The sequence below is a fragment of the Tachypleus tridentatus genome, chromosome 1, assembly GCF_004210375.1.
Source record: "Tachypleus tridentatus isolate NWPU-2018 chromosome 1, ASM421037v1, whole genome shotgun sequence".
In the NCBI taxonomy this organism is placed as follows: Eukaryota; Metazoa; Arthropoda; class Merostomata; order Xiphosura; family Limulidae; genus Tachypleus; species Tachypleus tridentatus.
Window position 1 is genome coordinate 21,589,893 of NC_134825.1, and position 22,855 is coordinate 21,612,747.

The 22,855-nt window shown below is 31.8% G+C and overlaps 1 protein-coding gene across 5 annotated transcripts in view; it reads right to left on the bottom strand.

Annotated features, from left to right (window-relative positions):
- Positions 1-3,889: 3,889 nt before the first annotated feature.
- LOC143244300 (voltage-dependent L-type calcium channel subunit beta-1-like) overlaps positions 3,890-22,855 on the bottom strand; it is a 91,458-nt gene continuing 72,492 nt past the window's right edge. For all 5 annotated transcript variants that reach the window (XM_076488728.1, XM_076488737.1, XM_076488745.1 and 2 more), the window contains 4 exons: positions 18,843-18,994; positions 13,372-13,467; positions 11,206-11,421; positions 3,890-10,026 (listed from right to left, as the gene is read on the bottom strand). In XM_076488728.1, coding sequence (XP_076344843.1) covers positions 9,658-10,026; positions 11,206-11,421; positions 13,372-13,467; positions 18,843-18,994 — 833 coding nt within the window. In that variant the 3' untranslated portion in view covers positions 3,890-9,657. The remainder of the gene's footprint in view (positions 10,027-11,205; positions 11,422-13,371; positions 13,468-18,842; positions 18,995-22,855) is intronic.

Consider the following 22,855-nt stretch of genomic DNA (forward strand, 5'->3'; position numbering starts at 1 on the left):
TGGTGTATAAAGTAAAATCAATAAGTTTTATTTCACAATAAACGTTTTATTGACGATGAAAAATTGTGTATAGAATAAAATTAATAAGTTTTATTGATGAGGAAAAACTGTGTGTGGTGTCAAATTAATAAGTTTTATTGATGATAAAAAGTGCATATAGTGTCAAATTAATAAGTTTTATTGATGATAAAAAGTGCATATAGTGTCAAATTAATAAGTTTTATTGATGATAAAAAAGTGCATATAGTGTCAAATTAATATATTTTATTGTATGATGAGATTGAGTGATATAGTGTCAAATTAATAAGTTTTATTGATGATAAAAAAGTGCATATAGTGTCAAATTAATAAGTTTTATTGATGATGAAAAACTGTGTGTGGTGTCAAATTAATAAGTTTTATTGATGATGAAAAACTGTGTGTGGTGTCAAATTAATAAGTTTTATTGATGATAAAAAGTGCATATAGTGTCAAATTAATAAGTTTTATTGATGATAAAAAGTGCATATAGTGTCAAATTAATAAGTTTTATTGATGACGAAAAACTGTGTGTGGTGTCAAATTAATAAGTTTTATTGATGATAAAAAGTGCATATAGTGTCAAATTAATAAGTTTTATTGATGATAAAAAAGTGCATATAGTGTCAAATTAATAATTTTTATTGATGATGAAAAAGTGCATATAGTGTCAAATTAATAAGTTTTATTGATGATAAAAAAGTGCATATAGTGTCAAATTAATAAGTTTTATTGATGATAAAAAACTGTGTGTGGTGTCAAATTAATAAGTTTTATTGATGATAAAAAGTGCATATAGTGTCAAATTAATAAGTTTTATTGATGATGAAAAACTGTGTGTGGTGTCAAATTAATAAGTTTTATTGATGATGAAAAACTGTGTGTGGTGTCAAATTAATAAGTTTTATTGATGATAAAAAAGTGCATATAGTGTCAAATTAATAAGTTTTATTGATGATGAAAAGGTGCATATAGTGTCAAATTAATAAGTTTTATTGATGATAAAAAAGTGCATATAGTGTCAAATTAATAAGTTTTATTGATGATGAAAAACTGTGTATAGTGTCAAAGTAATAAGTTTTATTGATGATGAAAAACTGTGTATAGTGTCAAATTAATAAGTTTTATTGATGATAAAAAAGTGCATATAGTGTCAAATTAATGTTTTATTGATGATGAAAAAGTGCATATAGTATCAAATTAATAAGTTTTATTGATGATAAAAAACTGTGTATAGTGTCAAATTAGTAAAAGCATAGGTTTAATTATAGTATGATATTACCCTTTTTAGAGTGATTTAAACCTGTTTTCATATATTGTATGTGCATGGTAAAAAATTATATAATTGCAATTATGTTACATTAAATATCATGTAATTGAAAACACTTTTGATAATTAAAAGGGTTAGTTTTACTTAAGTTATCGTCCTTTCACAACAGGGAATATAATTAACTGGTGAATTAATGTTAGTCCTTTTTGGGAATAATTAATAAAAAATAAGTGGAACTTAATGACATCACGAGACATGTATTGCACGAGTCATAGCCACCTACAAACAAGTTCGAAGATTCGAGTTAGGATGATTTAATTATTAATGAACTGGCAGTTACTCTCCTTTTTATGACAATTTAGTTATAAATGGTTTAATTATCGAGTTCCCCGCCGGTACAGCGGTAAGTCTATGGATTTACAACGCCAAAATCAGGGGTTCGATTTCCTTCTGTGGACTCTGCAGATAACCTGATGTGGCTTTGCTATGACAAAACACACCCTTTAATTATCGAATTTGTTTGTGTTTGTTTTTTAAATTTCGCGCAAAGCTACTCGAGGGCTATCTGCGCTAGCCGTCCCTAATTTAGCAGTGTAAGATTAGAGGGAAGGCAGCTTGTCATCACCACCCACCGCCAACTCTTGGGCTACTCTTTTACCAACGAATAGTGGGACTGACCGTCACATTACAACGCTCCTAGTCGTCACCACCCACCGCCCTCTTGGCTAATTTTTTACCAACGAATAGTGGGATTTATCGTAACATTATAACGCCCCACGGCTGAAAGGGCAAGCATGTTTTGGATGACCGGGATTCGAGACCGCGACCCTCGGATTACGAGTCGAACGCCTTAACACGCTTGGCCATGCCGGGCCTTATCAAATTAGTGAATAATCATATTCGCGTTGAGACATGCGTAGTATGAATCATGTTTACCTAGGAATATGTCCTCTACTTTTGGTAGGATGAATTTCATTATTAATAAGTGAATTAACATTCACTGTCCTTTTCACGATTGAATAATTACTGTCCTTTTTCGTATATATTAATTATAAATGAATTGGTGATGTGCATACTTTCTCTGCTAATTTAATTAGTTAATTATATTCTTTTGAGACGTGTATTGTTTAAGTAATGGCAGCATAGCAACGCGTCTCTGACGATCCGCCTTCTGGCGACAACTGTTGGAACCATGACATCTTTGATGACATCGCTCTCCCTCTCCAGAAGCAGCCAATCAGCATAAAGCGGCATCCTTTGGACAGTAAAGTGCCAATCTATTAGAACTACACATGGATTATTTGTGCTCTTCTCACCCGGGAATCAAAACCCGATTTTTAACGTTATAAGTTCTAAGACTTGCAACTAGCCACCGGTAGGGGGCTATAGAGGTGTAAATTGTACTTTCCAAGCAACTTTATGGTTTGCTGAATTTCTTACGAAGCTACTAGAGAGCTATCTGCGCCAGTCATCCTTAATTATTAAATTATAGACTTGAAGACTGCCACTTAACATCACCAATCACCAACAATTGAACTATTCTAATCGAATAATAGAATTTACCGTCATGTTATAACGCTCCCACAACTGAAAGAATGAGCACATTCTTTGATGGGATTCAAAGTTTCTACTTTATTTATTAGTGTTTGATAATAAATTTACTCAGAAAGTTGTAAATAAAACATACTGATTTTTTTTACGCACAGGATTATCTGGAAAATAGTGTCAAACTGTTACTTCATAGTAGTCCCTATTGACAAAGTTGGATATGACAAACTGGGAACTTATTTTAGACACAGCGCCATCCTTTCAGAACGATTGGTTAAATAAAAGATTTGATACCAATTACGAACCCGTTGCACATATAGAGGTCGCAATTACTTTGGAATATCATTTTACTTTTTGGCATCCAAGATCGTAATATTATGATTAATTTGTGTTCTAATCTTCGTAAGTAACAACGTAACAAGAGTTTATTTAATTAGCTATACTTTATACATTAAAAGGTTTGTTGTATGTGTTGATCTAAGTACCTTGCTTTGGTCGGAAAATAATGTTCTGATAAAGAAGTCACACGTCGTGAAAAATAGTGATTATACAGAAGTGTACAGGTTTTGAAACTGCATTACCAAAAACATGCAGTGTAACACTGCACGTAAAATAGACTACATATTAAGTTTCTTATGGTCGTTTTCATTTTTCGCGAGTTTTTAAAATGATCAACTCGGAGAGAGAGACTAATAAAAGGAAGGGGTGTTGTTATGATAAAAGGCTTCTTATGTTTGTTCTGAATTTCGAGCAAAGCTACACGAGGCCTACCAGCGTTAGCCGTCCTTAATTTAGCAATGAAGGCAACTAGTCATCACCACCCACTGCCAACTCTTGGGCTACTCTTTTACCAACGAATAGTGGGATTGACCGTCACATTATAACGCCCCCACAGCTGAAAGGGCGAGCATGTTTGGTGTTTTACTGGGATTCGAACCTGAGACCCTCAGATTACGAGTTGCGTGCCTTAACCACCTGGCCATGCCGGGCTGTACTTGTGTAAGCAATTTCCCACCAGTTTTGTTGTAAATACGAAACTGACAACAATTTTCTGTTAAAACGTTATTTTATTTAAATGACAAAAAAAAAACGTCTCTCACTGGAGCACCTTCCGAAGTCGAGACATACAATAATGACTATTTCCTATCGTTCTCTCTTATTAATGAGAACATTTATAATAATACATGAGGTGAGCATTTATAGAAGTCAAGGCAGTCTGAAAACGGAATCAAGAGACGCGTGTATTTACACAGTAAGAGCCTTAACTAGCGATATACATGCAGATACAATGTATAAACAGGAAAAATTCACTCTCGACCAAGAGGAAAGTTTAAGAATATAACAAATGGTTAAACATCGCGTGAAGAATAACTTAAAATCAAATTTATTTAATTAACGTTCATTAAAATTACTAAGTAAGGAATATCATATTGAAATCCACGTAATCACATCCTCCCATTGCTATCCATTAAAACCCGTACTCTGGAAAAACAAAACAAAAAACATTATCACATTTCGTCTTTTCCACACACGTTATCAGTTCTGTACAGAAAATTTTATCAACAAATTAACAAAAATGAATGCGAAGACATCTACAGTAACGTACTATATCCATTTATGATACCTACCATATTTACGTGTCCACTATTATTTTAAAACATGCACGTTCTAAACGAAGACTGAAGTTAAAGTTCAAAATACTCTTTATGGTCCATGTGTGAAAAAAATTCAATTATAAGTGAGAAATATTATTCACTATTCAATGAAATCGCTTAGGAACAATAGGTACAAATAGAACAAGAGAAAACAGTATCAGTATTTTTGTTTACTGGATATATTTAACCACTTCATAAATACGTTTATATTAACAAAAACAGCGAGTTATCGAAAGCATACACTACAGTATAAAAACATTCTACTAACGTGAAATACATTGTCAAATTACTAGTTATTTTACTTCCTGCATATCCAAACAGTCATTATTTATCTTATTTTAAATTACACACGAAAGCAACTAGGTTAATCATAAACTCACATCTTATTCACAAACCACCAGCTATTTTCTCTGCCGATATTTAAAAGAATATTCTTTATTAATTAACAAATTATGTTTGTTCTATTAAATGTTTCCTTTTTGAATGAAGGTTTCTAATTTTCAAACAAAGGCTGAGATCAAATTGTATTATTCTCTGTACTCGTTCATAAATATTGATACCTTGAACCCACGACTTCCACTAACAAACTACACTATCCTTTACGAGGAAACTACTGGGAGAACAACCAGCATTATAATTTATGCAGTTCTGGGGCACTTATGAATTTATATTTACAATTGCTACTCGCAAAATACGCTCAACAAGTCCGTAATAATAATAACAATAAAGAAAAAAAACATTCGATAAGTTGTTTTTGAGTAGGACTTAAACAACTAATTTCATACTTTCATATTCTATGAAACGTTTTAGATGTATCTGACTATTAAGAAAAGAACACCTGTGTGGAACGTTGTAGAAATGGACAGCGCGTCTTCTGACTTAAGGAACGTCGTCCGACCACGAGTTATATAAACAACTATCAACTTTAATCACCTTTGAACTATCTTTGATGTTATTTTATTAACAAAAACTAAATAAATAAATAAAACAAATAATTTGTATAAAGAAATATGTTTATCATGGAACTGGTCTTTTTACTCAAAAATCAAATATCTTTAAATTTTAGTTTTTTTTTTATTTTGTATTTTGTTTATCATGGAATTGGACTAGTCAAAAACAAATTTTTAATTCTAGTTTGATTTTTTAATCTTTATATAGAAAATTTTACCATGGAATTGGACTGGTCAAAAATCAAATATTTGTAATTCTAGTTTGATTTTTTAATCTGTATAAATAAAATGTTTGTCATGGAATTGGTCTCTTTACTCAAAAATCAAATATATTTAAACTCTTGTTCATTTTTAAACCCCTTCAGACTTCTTTAATCATTTAACACAAAAATCAAATGTAACGAATTTGTATAACGGTATTAGATATTCAAACTTCGGAAGGAAATGAAAAAAAAAAGAACATCTTAATTATGACAAAAACAATTAGTATAATTACAAAAACGTTTTAACTACAGCAAAAAAATAAGTGTAATGAAAAACACGTTTTGATTACAGTAAAAAAACAATTTATACAATTCGGTTTAATCCGTGTGTGTTTTAGAATTCAAGTACACATTGAATATCCTAAGCCAAACATAAGAGTAAACTTATGAAATATTTTTGAAACCGTACATGTGAAAACTTGTTCCAACACATCAAATAGAGACCACTTATGAATATATTATTACTTATCTAAACAATTTTACGGTTCAGAAAGTTTGGAAAACTGTCAGGTGTTATAAAGGAATTTTTTAATAATAAAAACCACAACATTCTAAAATTCTTACATTGAAAACTTATTTTGTATTTTAGGATAAAATAAAAGAAATCACTTCTAAGACTAGAGAAGGCTAAGTATATTTATGTTCCAAAAATGCTTTACATAAAATGCAAGGAACATCAGGGAAACTCTTCGTACGATACAAGTATCTAAAGGGATTGTTAATTTATGAACTTGCACATTTTTGATGGCATGGAACACTTTAGTTGTAAAGGTAATAAAAAGTATTTCAGGCTCTAATTAGTTTCTTAGTGTAAGTTTTATGTGAGACTCAGTTCCATTCCATCTCAAACAACTTTAAATATCAGTTATAGGAAGCATATAAAATAAAATAATGTATTTTTATTTTGTATTTATGTCAAAGCATATACCCACCGCCAACTCTTGAGCTATTTTTTTTACCAACAAATAGTGGGATTGACTGTCACATTATAATGCACCAATAATTAAAGTGCAATGAATGTTCGTGGTATCTCCATGGATTCTAAATCAGTTCAGTATCTTCTACACCCAGAGCTCTTTCATAGGGCTGGCATGCATCCTACCCTACGGCTCATGAAGAAATACTGTAAATTGGTATCCAAATTTAAACTATCTTTTATTTAATTATCACAATTTTTTTCAAAACTGTTCCACTTCCAGAAAGTAGTGTTCAAGTTAAATTCACCAAATATGTACGTTCATGTAATAGAAATATTAATCATTCTCTGAAGGTATTCTTCTTTGTTTTGTACTTCTCTTACTGCCTCTCAGTGGAACGTGATGGTTACTAGTCCTGTAGCAACCTCTGTATTATAATTTCATATTAATAAACCTGCAGGTAAATGTTACTAAGAAACAACGAGGTTAATATTTGAAACTAAAAATTAATTTTCTTCCTAAATATTCAGAAGAAACCCTCAAGGATACATCAATTGCAAACTATCTGTGCAAAAAGAAATATTTAGATGAAATGTCAACTATAAATCCATTATACTACTAAAAATCTACTACTCGAAAGTTCTAAAGTTCTGCTACATTTGATATAAATATTTAAAATCGTGACAATTAGCAAATAGTTTTTTTATAATTTTTTTATGAAGGTGATTAGGGAAATACCTCCCACATAAATACATTTTTCACAAGGTGACTTGTGAATAAAATTGAAATATACAGTGTAAAATCAAAGTATATGGAAATCAATCACTGTGAGGACATCATTACATGACTGTTAGCTGATTAAAATTAAGACCTACATTTACAAAAGCTATCAGGAACATGTCATTCCAATCACGTTAATTTTATCAGAAAAAAAAAGGTGTAAACACACATGTTAAACGAATCAACCTTCCACAAATAAAAGTTTGATACTTACAGACATGTACTGACATACACAAATGTGGACATGGACATTTTGACAGGATTGGAATGAAACACAAAGTATTTAAACATTGGAAAAGTGGTAAAGCATCACACATTATGTTAGTATGAAGACATCTAATAACCAACATGAATCTCTTCTATTCTCTAGTTTCATTACTTGACTTGTAACAGGCCACTGCTATCATCTGACATTTTATATAAATTATTATTATTTTCCAGTTGATGCACTACTGGAGTTCTGCACATTACAGTGATAACACAATGAAAACAGTCCACACAATTAAACAAATATACTTTCGCTAGTCACAACTTCTTCTCTTGTAAACTTCAATATGACTTACTGATTGGTTGCACACTTGTACATCCCCTTAATTCTAAAAGAAAAGGACAATATATTTACCACACACTGCTACTTTCATTTTTATAGCAAATTTTCACACAATTCTGAGAAATTAGATTCTGTGAAAAAGAACAATCACTGGGTCTAAGAAAATTTCAAATTCCACCAAAAAAATAATTTGTTCAAATACAAGTTAAAGCAAAGTTATCTTACGAATCTTTAATTAGATCAAAAATATTAAAGTTAAACTTCAGTGATGAAGACAAAAAAATTTTACATTTGACACAGACAATCATAAACACATGTATAGATTAAGATTTCATTTACCACTGGAATCTTTAAACATGTTTTGAAATGTATTTTATCACACATTTTATCATCTATTTCATTCAGACTCAGATGTTCTTCAGTGGTTACCACTGTCAATTTCTCATGTCTTTTCCTTCCAGGATTCACGTTAATTAGATTTCACAGAGATCACTGAATCAAAATTACTTTGGTTTTATCAAATATTTTCATTACATAGAACTAATGCCTTTATATTTTTATATATTACTGAATAATATATTGTACAAAATAATAAACAAATGTACTTTACTTTCAAGAGAAGTTAGATTGTGTAAAGGTATTATTTTATATCTGAAAACTATTTTAAATATTTAATACTGAAAACGTAATAAGAGATAAATTGGGCTTTAGAAAAAAAATTGTATAAAAAGTACCACCTCAAATAAATAAATAAAGATAATAATCCAATTAGACTGAAAAGTATGACAATAAATTACATTGTTGATTTTCACGTAAGTATAAAATACAAAAAGAAAACAAACTGTTTAATGGTAAATAAACAGTGAGCTGAAGCCTTTTTTCTACACTGATTTTAGTTCTTATTTAATCAGATAGGAGAATGAAATAGAAACTAATATGTAAAACCTGAGGTACCTACTCAAATAACTTGGAACTTGGTCAGGAGATCACACTTACTTTCAATTAACATACTAAAACTGAGATTAGATATAACAATTTTACCACTCTTCCCAAAAGATATATCAATTATGTCTTTCAAAATAAACTAAAACATACAAAATTTCTGTATACGATGAGTATTTAAAAAAAAACAAAAAAAACGAGAAAAACATTCTACACAATTTTACACAGCTTATACAGAAAGATTATTTAGTATCAGTAACTTAAAAACAAAGTTAAAAATCATAAAATAATTTATATTAACCGAGTTAAACATAAGCATATTCTACTGACGTTTTCAATAAGTCAACTTATTTAAAAGATGTAATCACACAAATCCTTCTGTCACTCATAAATTTACTTGCCAAAGGCTCATACGTATTTCGTATGCACTACTTTATTCTTATAAGAACAGTTTTAGGTATCGGCACAGCTCTATCTCTAAACAAAGCTTCACCTCAAGGTACAATATCTCTAATACATTCTAGCTACCACTCCTACCTACACAGATAATTAAGTTTTATAACAACTTTCATACACTACTTTCAAAAAGTTGGACGAATTTCTTCACTCGATTGAACCATACATCATCATCACAGTTTATGTGGAGAAAATAAAATTTCATACAAAAATCTAACAAGTCAAATGACAAAGGATACTGTTTGAACAGTGAGGGTTAAAGGCAGTTATGACATCTAGCATCCTGATTATCACTGTAATGGTGACTTCTAGATTACATTCACTGTGTGTCCAGGATGCTTCTGTCCTCTGTGAGCGAAGTGGTGGTTTTTGTCACCACGGCGATGTTGTTCATAATCTCTCAAGTCTCGCATCTCTCTCATTTCACAAGGTTGAATACTGGCCTCCTTTCTGTGCATTGGCATTCTCTCACTCGATTCGTACTCATTGTAGTAATGATCAGCATCATGTGCCCATTTTTGTTCCTTGAGATCCATACAGTTTTGATGATTACCTCGTGGAGCATAGGAAACATGATAACCATTGCTCCTTTGGCTTCCTGATGCAAGATGGTTATCTCTGAAGTTTTTGGTACCATAATACTTGGTCTGTACTTGATCCAAGTCTGAAGAAACCAGCTACACCGAATAATTAAAATTTGTGAAAATGCTGTGAGGACTATAATGGGACATTCCAACACAATTTCCACCATAATATGCAAGACATAAATTAAAACAATTTCAAAAATTTTAGATGTTATAATGTAAATTAAATATATTGTAAACCAAAAAAAACTAATAGAAGTGAATGTCATTTGAATTTTTTTTTTTAATAAGCATTCAATAGATATAAGGAAAAACAAGTGAAAAATAAAATAAGTTTTTATGAATTTAACAATTCAAAACACTTTAGCTTCAACTTGTTAAACAGGTACAGTAATATTTAACTGGATAACTGTTTGTTCTATGAAACATTCCATTACCTTTACAGTTAATAAGTATTGTTTTTCTTACCATAAAACTGCTCAATGATCTACCACTAAGGAGAATCATACACTAACTTCTAGCACTGTATGTAAGTAAAATAATCAATGACCTTATCCCATAAAATGGTACGTTGTTTAAAACTAAATATTTATGGAAAAAAAGGTGTGAATAGTATAAACAATTTTAAAATGTCAAAAATAATAAATATATTCTATAATGTTTGGACTAATTAATACTTTTACATTAGAAAATACATTCTTTAAATTTTGATGTTTTTTTGTCCAATATAAAGGAATATATATGACCTTCCGTTTAACTGGTTACAATTCATTTTATATATTAATTAACAAACAGAATTTGCAACAAATCACTAGTTAATACTATAACTACCAACATACGATATCACTATTAATTTATACTGCAGACTTCAACAGGTTACACATGTGTGCCTTCAGTTCAAATGCAGTTGTTATAAAAAAAACATCAAAACTTGGATAAATTTTTCATACAACAATCATAGGAAATTAATTTAAAAGAAGAACTTGTAACATGAAAACAGAAATTTTGTTTGCAAATAAAACAATTAACATGTTTTTAAAAACTTAGTTTAAAAACAATACTGAACTTCCTGAAGCTTATCTGTCACAATCATTTGTTACAACTTAAATAAGTGTTTGAAAAAAAATTTGTTTTATCCACAATGAGAAACATCTTTGGATGCTGTGCTCCTAAGATTACTGATAAATGAAGAACATTCACATTTTCAAAGTTTTCAATCAACACAGTAAGTTTGCAACTGTCTGTCTTTAAAACAAAGAAAAAACAACTTACTTCTTCTGATGGTTGTGAGTGTAGCTTGTCAGCTTGTGTTCTGTCAGCTCCTCTAGTATCACTTTCCACTCCAGCAGTGTGTTTAGGTGATGGGAATGGTTTCTGGATGGTGGTGGATGGTGGATGGGTAGTTTGCCAATAGGCTTCAAGATACTCGTAGAGATGTTCACATGCTTCTTCCAACTGATTCTCATCAAGTATCAAATCAAACATTTCCTAAAAGTCAAAGAATGAGACAGAACATCAAATACTGAACTGTCCTGTAACCAATACTAAGTAATAAAATATCTGTTTGGTGGCCATCATTAGTTATACTTACCATCAATTTAGCCTCTTACTAGTTATTGCAAACTGCATAATAGTACTAAGTATGTTACAGCATTACACAATTAGTTATATTAATTTCTGTTAATTATTTTGTTATAATTATCATTGTGGTCACTTTCCATTTTAACCTTATTATTACAGTTGTGTTTCTTGTATCTTATCATCACCTAGACATCTTGGTTACTTCTCAGAACTTTTATTATTACTTCCAACTGTCCAATGTGAATGGACAGTCTGTTTAGGGGATAGCTAAAGTTTGATTAACAGTGTTGACCACAGATCATAACAAGATTAGTAGATTATTTTTCATTTTCATTATGTGCAAGTTTTATTTTAATTAAATAATTAATATTTTAATTACATATTGCATGATTCTAATATTCCTCAGGTTTTGCTGTACTATTTGTACCACCCAACCTACTATGTATTCTATATTTAAACAGTAATTTATTATCACATGTTAAACGACTTGAAAGTTTAACAGCATTGACAGTGACAAGTCTTCATTGGTGACTACACAAGTTTCTCAAAGGACTGGAAATAGTAAGATGCATGAAAAAAGTTTGTGCTTTATAAATTGTATTATTTTGTTTCTTAATATTAGTATATTTAACAGTGTTGATTAAAATGTTTAATATTTTCCTTACTAAAAGGATCAGTTGAAATTAACTCTGTATATTAGCTTATTTTCAGAAATATTATTGAAGTATTACAGCCAAATGTTTCCATACTAATCACACACTTGAGTAACAGAATGTGACCCAGAAATGTGTACAATCCATTTTTAATGTGATGAAACTCTACAAAAAAGAAATATATACATAATTCATGAACCACCTGAACAGACAATATATGGCAATTAAATTTGTGCTAGAAAATGAATACCATGATCACTATGACATATACAAATTATATATCACAAGAATGGTTATTCAAGCCCACAAGTACTGTTTCAACACCTTGACTGCTCAAGTAAGTCTACAACCAGTCTCCAACACAAATATTTAAACAAGGTTTGTTTTTTAAATCTGAAGCTTTCTCGTGAGATTTTCATGTCTGTCTTTATCCTTTTGTTTTATTTCATGGTGGCTACGAAATAAATGGAACAGTGAAACTGTAAGAAGCAAAACAGAAACACTTAAGACACTTTCTTATTGAGTCAAACCAGCAAAGAAGGTAGAAAAAGTTTTAAATTTCCTTGTTAAAAAATTCAAATCATTAAGTCCAGATAAAGCTGAAATTATTAGACAGCACATTCTAACAAAAACAAACAAGTTAAAATCCCAGGTCTTGCCATCAAGGAGCATAAAGTTTAGGAACAACAAGGGACCCACTGATCTATCCTCTAAACCAAATTAAAACTACAAAAAGAAATGTTAAATCTAGCCCTTATCACTCATATAGTTGTCACCTTTAGTCTTAAGTCCACTTAAATTTATTGTTTTCACAATATTTAAAAGAAGCTCATTCCAGGAGCCAATTACCTTTAAGAAAAATAAAACTTTCTCAGCTGTAGATGACTCCTACCTTGCCAAAATTTATATTTGTATCCCCTGAAGTAGCAGTTAAAGACATTATATCAGGCATGTGTTTAACACTAAGGTGGACTGTAGTCACATGTCAACTTTTCAGTTGTACAAAATAATTATACCATTGCTTAACAACAAATTACAGATACAAATTACATTAGATGTAACAGAGAATTTACAGGTAAGAATGTAACATTATTTAAAAGGTGTTTTAAAAGCACAACTTATAAAACCTCATTAACAATATAATAATAGTCCACTAAAAATTCTACAAAATGGTAAGTTTTTCAAAAAATAATTAAGTACTTACAGAAGGGCATTGCAATAATTTATCAGCTGCTACCATCTGCACATTCAGATATCGACTCTGTGATTTTCCTCGAGACTTTATCAGTCGTTGTAGCACCTATAAATTACATTTGTGGGCAAGCATATTTTAATATAAAAAAGTAATTAGATTACATTATGATTAAAATAACAAAAATGAATCACACATATCTATCAAACAGTACATAAAATATCAAACAACAGTTATGAAAGCATAATTAAGGAAGCAATTGAGCTATTTAAGAATTTTTTTCAGCACATGTACTCTATTCTCAGGAACTTATTAATATAAGGAAGTATCTCACAACAAATTGTCTAATATTCCTCACACGAAAAATGCTTCTATCAGCAAGATATGCATTTCTTACTTTAGATATAATTTCCTTACAACTTTAACATATAATATCAATAGTAACAATGGCATTTATTCATACAATCTTATCATAATGACTTTGAAAGATTTTATATATTTGAATAATTCTATGTTATACATATGTAAAAACGGCTCATTTGGGTTGAGAAAATATTTTACGTAGAGTGGGTTTTCTACAAGTGGGTTTTCTCGACATCACTGAATTCTATGTTATGTTTTTATTAAACCCTACACAAATTGAACATGCATAGTCTAAAAATAATTAAGACAAGAATATTCCTTATAGGAGAAAAAAAGGTTGCAACAAGCAAAAAAAACAGGTTACTTTATAAACCGGTAAAAACGGACAAACTAAAGTTTAAATTCACTACTATGATTGAAAAGTTCAAGAACTGCAGAAGATTGAGAGTTATATCAGTGGGAAATAAGGAAATAAAAAAACTATATGGAAGAAAAGCTGGCTGAATGTGTAAAAATTACTACTAAAGATTTCTTTGAATACACAAGGAACAAGTAAAACATTAGGATGGGAGTGGGAAAATAAGTCCTTTACTCAGACCTTATGTAAATGAAAATGTGCAAATTTGCCCATTTTTATATAGAAAATAGGTTAATTTCTAAATTTCATTATCCAGGTCACAAAAGCAAAGTTTGAAGGGAATAATGGCCAGTTTCTGTACTTTTACAACATAAGCAATTAAGAAAGAACACATACTATCCAGGAACAAGATTTGTGTTACATAGTGTAATGATTACTATTATTAGAGTGTTCTCATGCCAAATTTCTGTAACAACTGATTTCTATTACCATTTAAATATACTTCTTACTACGTTTTGAATAACACTACCTCACCTCAATTTATTAAAAGCTTTTATTTTTCCCTTGGATATATTGTATTTTACTTTCTTATAACATACACATAATATTTTTTATTTTCTTACACAGCAAACCTAATTCGAAATTGATTCACCCCATAATAATTTAAAGTCTATTCAACAAAGTAAGTAAAGTATTTGAATACAGTAATAGGTTTACCATTAATGTTTAAAAATATATTAATGTTAATGTTAGTTTACACACTTTTTAATTAGGTTTTAACTGGTTTTACTTTCAAACATCTTTTAAATTTAAATTTATTACTTTTCAAAGTGTTTTTATTCTGGAGAACAGTTAATGATAAAACAAACCAGTTAAAATATTCAATACATGATGAAAAAGTTGTTAAAAAATTCAAAAACATTTTCTTAGAAACACACATCTTGAAGTAAAATTACTTTGAATTATATATAGTTTACACACCCACACACTTACATATGCACACAAACACATTTGCGTAAAAACAGAAATAATATATATATATAAATACACATACACAAACATCTATACATGGTTATACTTGAAACAATTCAAACCAATTTTAGTAAAGCTACAGATTAATTGGACTGTACTAATATAAATATGACGACTGTAATTTGTCTTCATGAAATTTAATACATAACAATTACAGCTTTTTGCAACTCCGTTACTTTGTGATAATTAATCATACACATTATGACATTAACGTCTATCACTTCTGTGCCTGTGCAGACTCAACAGTTAATGTTATAAGATATACTGGTTTTATGAAATCCTGTTAGCACACTTTGAATAGAACTGTAGGTCATACGAGAGATTTTGTTTCTATTCCACTGCATACTGCTTTCAAGCAATTCAAACTCATTTTAATATACATCTATCATGCAATATCTAACTTTGACTAACCTTTGTAGGATTATTATGAAATTTAAAAGCATTCGCTCTATTTATGTAAAAAAAACAAAAAAGTATTTCTGGTTTTTTTTAGTCACCTTCCTTGCATAAATAACAAAATTTTAACTTAAAATCTCAGACACCTCAAAAAATGAGCTCAAGTAACTTGACCATCTTACAAGCTGAAAAGATCCTCTAACAAAAACCTCAAGTATGTATATTTTTCAGAAAACAAAGAATCTGCTTTTAACATTTTGGCCACAAGTGACCTTCAACAAATGAACCACTGAATGCAAGACTTCCATGAAAGATAGCAAAGTTTTCATAGCTTTTTCTTTGGGGTACTGCCAAGAATTAATTGCAAGAATGAAATTACATGTAGGTCGCTAGAGCTAAATGTTAGGCTTAGGTCAATATGTGAGGATGAGGAGATTGGCCTAATGGGCTTGTGGGATCAATTTAATGGAAAAAGTAAGATATTTCGAATGAATGATTTACATATAAATAAGGTAAGGACTTGCTTGTTTAATAGGACTATTAACTGAGCTGTAAAAGGAAGTTTTAAATTTGGACTAGACAGTGGTGAAGGCAAGGATAACTGCAAAATATACAAGATGTATAAAAAGTTTAGCATAGGAAATGAGCTTAGAAGCAATTCAGAAAGTAGGCTTAGTTGTCATTGTTATAAAGCTAGAATTGTAAGAAATAAATTGCTGGTAAGAATAAACAATTTTGAAATAATGGGAATAATGTAAACATGGTTAAATGTAGATGATTTTGATGACTTTTAAGATTCTGAATTGGATATTTAATAAAGATAGAATAGAGGGGAGGAGTGACTTAAGTAAAATGTCTGTTACATCCAATTGATGTTGAGGATAATATCAAAAAACAATAGCAAAGAGACTGAATCCATACGAGTTTCTTTTATCAGATAAGGGCTTTTAGTATGAATTTGTTACAGATCATCAGATGATGACGATGAAATATTGGAGAAACTTTACAGAGAGATTAAAACTTCAACTGTTAATGAAGTCATAATTATGGGCGATTTTAATTTTAGACATTGAGAAATACTAGAGTCGAACTACTATGGAGAAAGGTTTCTGGAAACTGTTCAGAATGGATTTCTTCAACATTTGGTCAAGAAACCTACCTGATATAATGCAATACAGAAATAGTTGAGAGGATGGAAATAGGGGAACATCTAGTTACAAGTGATCACTGCCCAATTAAATTAGATGTTTTGCTACATATGGAGACAAGGAATAATGATATTTTAGTTACAACTTTTGAAGGATACAACAAAAATTGTTTGTTGTGAACTGGGTAGCTGAGTTATTTTGAGATACTGATCATTTAATCAAGATAAGCATATTCCTTAGGAAGAAAATGGAAGTTGCAAGTAAAAAACAGATTGGCCCACAAAGAGTTTAAGAGATAAAATTAAAGAAAAGCATCATAAATTTAAGAATTTTAAACTTACTGTTTTATCAGAGAATTAGAAGGTCAAGAAAGTCGATGGAACAGGAATACAAGACATCAAAATCAATGTGAAAAAAAAAAGGTTGGTTGAAAAATGCAAAAATTAATAGTAAGAATTTCTTTACATACAAAATGTTAGGATGGGGGAAGCTCATATCTGATAATTATGAGATGGCTCGGTTGTTAACTTCTGCTTTTTCTTCAGTTTTTACTACAGATGATTTAGGCTGTATTCTACATCTTGAACAGTTTACAGATGGAAACAAAACAGAACAGACATTACAATAATACTGAAGTGGTTAAGAAAAACTGGGATGTTTAAAGAACAATAAGGCTCCTGGGACAGATAATATATCCCCAAGGATTTTGAAGGAGGTTAAAGATTAGATATGCAAGTCACTTGCTACTGTTTGTGTGTGTGTGTGCGTGTGTTTATTAATAACAAGTAGGTGCCAGTGAATTGGAAGTTAGCTAATATAACTCTTCTTTTCAAGGTAAGTGAAACACTGTCCCAGTAATCATAAATCCATTAGTCTCACATCAGTTGTGGGAAAAGGTTTGAAAAGTCTATTAAAAGATGCTTTGAAAAGTCATTTAACAAAGTTTACAACTTTACTGAATAGTCAACATGGTTTCACTTGGGAAAAAACCTTGCATTACAGATCTTTTTACATTGTTATAAAAGGATACTGCTTGTGTAGATGAGGGTAAGGATATAAATTTGATGTATCTGGATTAGAAGATGGTATTTGGCAAGGTATAAAGTATCTTTATAAGTGTTGAAGATAAATTAACTTATTGGATAAAAGAGTGGCTACATAGAAGAAAACAGACATTTATAAATGGAGTTCAGAGTAGTTCACTTCAGGGTTTAGTCTTAGGACCCATGTTCTTTTCCATTTAAATTAATGATATAGATGAAGGGACAGTCAATAAATTACACAAGTGTGCTGATGTTAAGGTCTTGGGTGTTGCTAGCTGTGACAATGATCATGTATGTGGGTTATAATAATTTAAACTGTAAGTTTAGTTTTGATAGGAATAACCTTAACATGTTATGAAAAAAAGGGAACTTGGTGTAATAGCTGATCACTCTCTTAAACCACCTAACTTGTGTGCTGTTACTAATGTTAGGGTAAATAAGATTTTATGTTGTATCTAACAAAAACTGTATACAAATCTAAAGAGTATAAAAAATTAATTGTATGGGTCATTTATTAATTAAGCCACAAGAGAAATATTAAATTCAATCTTAGAAAGGACATTGAATAGTTGTAAAAGGTTCAAAGAAGGGTTACTAGAATGGTGCCTATGATGGAGGGGCTGCCATACAAGTAGAAGATCTCCATTTTATTTTTCTCTTGAGAAAAGACGAGTTGGAGGGAATCCAACAGAAGTGTTTAAAACTGTTAAAGGAACTGATAGTGTTATTGCACAATATTTTGTCACAGTAAATGGTTAGAATGATAGGACTAAACAACACATAAATTTTGATATGGTAGAAATCATCTTCAGCAAAGACAATTCTATTTTTCCAACATGGGTTTTGTCGTTTGGAACAGGTTGCTTGCAGGTGTTGTGGAAGTAGTAAATTTAAGTGAGCTTAAGACAGAACTTTATAACTATATGAATAATAAGGGCTGATTTTGAGGTTGTTATTGTTTTGTTGTTGTTGTTTTTAATAGTTTTAGTTTAGTTTAATGGATGGCACAAAAGGCCCATTCTTTTCCCTAAGCATTGCTATATTATGCTGTTAAACACATGACTGCTTTAAATGCAAATATTTTTTCACAAACTATAATGCATTCTAGGAAGCTTATGCTATATGAAATATATAAAAACTCACCTTATGTGAAGATATTTTCACATAAACTACGATAGGTGCTAGTGATGTTTTTAGTAGCTGAGATGGATGATTAATTGTGTCACAATCGAGCAGAACTATCTGTAATGTCCTGGCTAGTTCAAATATCCTTTCTATCTCACCTTGTACTTCAGCTGTGAAATATAAACAATTTGAAGTATATTTTACACTACTTAATTCTGAAGAAAGATAAGCAAGTAATTAGAAAATTAATAACAAATGTTACCTGCAAAAAGTCATGATAAACAAATATGCAAACATTACATACCTTATTTTACATATTTTCTCAATACTTGTCAATTTTAAAATTGATCAATTCAGTCAAACTGAGAGCTCCCTAAAATCTCCATTTCTGAAGCCCTTTTAAAATTTAATATCTTCTTCTGTTCGTATTCTATGTAAGGGTGAATGAACTACAAGAGAGACTTCAAACTGCTGGGGTTTAAAATTTAAATAAGAGATACACATACAAGTTTCTTCATTTGTAGTTAAGCACAAAACTGTACAAAATGGGCTATCCATAAAGTGCTCTCTGTGGGTATCAAAACTACTTGAGACAGTCCAATGGGTGATCACAAAACCCTATTTAAAAGTATACCATCCCAATTTATTTAACCAGGTATAGAATAGATGGGCAGCTATTTGCTTCTGCTTCACCCATGAAGTCCATGGGTGGTATGGTCCAGAACAGACAAGTTTGTAAAGCAAACACTACAAGGTTATTCACCTTCAAGCACTCTTGTGAAACACCCTATCTCTATGGTAAGCACTGCTAAACCATGGAATGGAAAGTGTAAGTCAATATGGCTGTAGAGCAGAGATTTTCAATTGCAAAATATCTGGCCAGGCACCACTCTCCCCAGAACAAGACCCACATAATGAAAGTAAAAAGGATAGGCCTCTGAGATAAAACAAAGCATTAATATAGATTTGCTCAATCTTATAGTTGCACCAAACCTTGAGGAACAGCCACAGGTGAAGGCAAAAACCCAAGAAAGCTGAAACTGCAATGCGGCATAAACAATAGAAGATGAATGTGTTAGGTATGGTCCACATACCTGATTGCAAGATTTCCTCCAATGGCCAACAAAGAAAAAAAGTGAAGGGAAGTGGAGGGGTCAGATTTAATGAGAAGTTGCTCTGAACAAATTCCCGTGGGAAGAGGACAATGAGAAATAAACCAAATGGATCAAACAACAAATTGAAGTGGTGAGTGTAGAAGGGGATATATGTGGATGGAGAAGACTGCCATGTGATTAAAAGTGAGGAATGGGAACCACAGAAGGAAGCTGTGCAGGCAATATAGTAACAAAGGGTATGAGGATGGTGGTAGATGTGAAAGATACAGGAAAGGGAAATATGTTAAAAGAAGGAGCTACCCTCACAGACACCAAAATGTTTGGGAGGAAGGAATGATCCAGGTAAAGATAGATATTGTGGTCAAGTGTGCATGTAACATTGATGATAAACAACTTAAACCATCATCAACCATAGGCCAAGAGGAAAAAGAAGAATGCTTTAAGGGATATGGGAAACATAGAACATCAGGAAAGAGGTTCAAACTGAAGTAAAAGAATAGAGGACCACATTAACATACCAGTCTAGAAGAATGGGTTATCAGGAATGATGACAAATACAGAAGGAAAGGATTAATATAGCAATAACAGGTGAAGCAAAGGCTCTACTATAACAAGAAAGATGACAGGTATGGAACAAGGCTACCCAATAACCCAAAATCAAAGTGATCAATGAACCATGATAGAAAAGTCACATCAAAAGTCAGACACCATTCACTTCTGTTCATATACCTACATGGAAGGACATACGGACAAAGCTATGCATTTGGAGAAACCTTATCTCCATGCCAAGAACCACACAAAAGCCAGGTATGAAGGCAAAGAATGTTAACTATGAAATGTAGAACCAGTGACTGAGATTGACAAAGGAGGGTAGGGAATATGGAAGGGGTGGAGGAGGGAATAATTGAAGTTGATGTAAACAAGGAAACAAAGAGTGAGCTAGCCAACAGCTATAAGACACAATATGGAGTGATATGGATTAGGGAACCACCAAATGACACAAATGGATAGGAAGATAAATATATTTGAATTTATGGGACTAATCTTGACTGAAGGCATCAATAACTAAAGACTGAGAATGAGAGACCAAGGACCAAAAGAGGAGTAATTTGTATTTCAGAGTGGTAGCAAATGCATAGATATGAGGAAACCCTACCTATTGCAAAACCAGTGGAAAACGAAAAGATCAACAAACCAATCTGTCAAATAAATCTTGTTGGAGCAAGAAAGACAATCTACCATAAATGGAAAGCACCCAAATTATACAAATGTGGTGCATGCAGATGCAGAGGAGATAGTATGTATGAAAACAGATTTCGACCAGGTGCCATCTCAGTGTTTGATAAATATGCCACCACCGTTGAACTGTTCAAATGAATCAGTGTCTTGGTAGAGGTAAGAAGTAATCCAAAGATCAATGGATGGCTAGAAGCTTGAGGACATTGATGTGTATGGGCTGCTTGTCAAAAAACCAATGAACCAAAGCTTCCTCATGATCAATCCATGCACCCCAGTCTTGAAGGGATGTGTATACAAACAGATGTAAATTTGGATGAAGAGGAAGAAGTGAGATGCTTACTCTTGCCCAATCACCAAAGCAGATCATCCACTAGGGAAGGAGGAAGTGTAACAAAAGCAGATCATCCACTAGGGAAGGAGGACCTTCTTCGTCTGACCTCTTTCTTTGTGAACCTGACGATGACGAAGAAGCTCTTCTATGCCAAACGAGCATATAAATTCTCAACAAGTGGGTTTCTCGACATCACTGAGTAAGATTCCATTTTCATGCAAATTCCAGTATATGGGATGCAAATGTGCATAACCTAGGGAGACAAGCAGTATCATGAAAAATCACATCCATGAAAATAATAGAACCTTACTTAGAAGTGAGAGAGGCATGGCAAACTACAACTCCATGGAATAAAGTCAAAGAAGATAAGGTTGAGACTGACCAAGGTAAGTGTTGGAAAGATATCTAAATGGACAAAGTATTGGGTAGGATAGAGGTAGGCCTTCTCCTTTATGATTAAACTTACCCACCCAAGCAGCCCCTTGAAAAAAAAAGTTGACAAGTATGGCTGACTAACTCCTGTTCAGAATGGGCTAGAGAAAGTCAGTTGTCCATATAATAATGAAAATGCACCCTTATGGTATTAAGATGAATAGCAAAAACCCTGGGCATCCTGGGAAGAAAACAAAAGGTGCAAAACTGAGCCCAAAGTATAGGGCATGTAATATATACAAAACCCGTGATGGATGAATTGTAAATATGGATGGAACTGTTCTGAGATGGGAATGCGCAGGTAAGTATTGGCAATGTCCAACTTGGTCATCCAGAAACCTGGATAAAATGCCCACCAGAGGGTAAGATAGAACCACTTTTTCAAAGTGACTGAAAAAAAACAAAATCAACAAGAATCCTCTAGTCCCAGTTTTCTTGGAAACAACAAATAATCAGAAGTAAACACAAGGCAACTGATGGGGAACAGGTCTGATAGCCTGTTTAGTGAGGAGGTCCTGAACAACCACTGGCAGATGATGACAAACAATAGGTTACTGAGATGGAAGGAAGGAAGTGAGCACTGGAGACAGGGGACGTGTAACAAGAAATAGGATCTCAAATCCTTCCAACAAAATTTGAAGAACCCAACTATCATTGATGAAAGAGCAATACTGATGAAGAAATGCCACAAGTCAAGCTCCTACTGGACCATAGCCCACCAGGTAATCACCAGTATTGTTGGTGACATGGCATATGTCATGAAGGAAAACAATGAGCAGCACACTGAGAAAGAGGGAAAGATAAGGGTTGTGAAGATAAAGGCAGAGATGCCAACTTTTTCAAATAACTGAGCATAATGATTGTAGACAGAGCCCTTTATAATTTGCAGCTACTAGGCCTGGCCAATGTCTCTA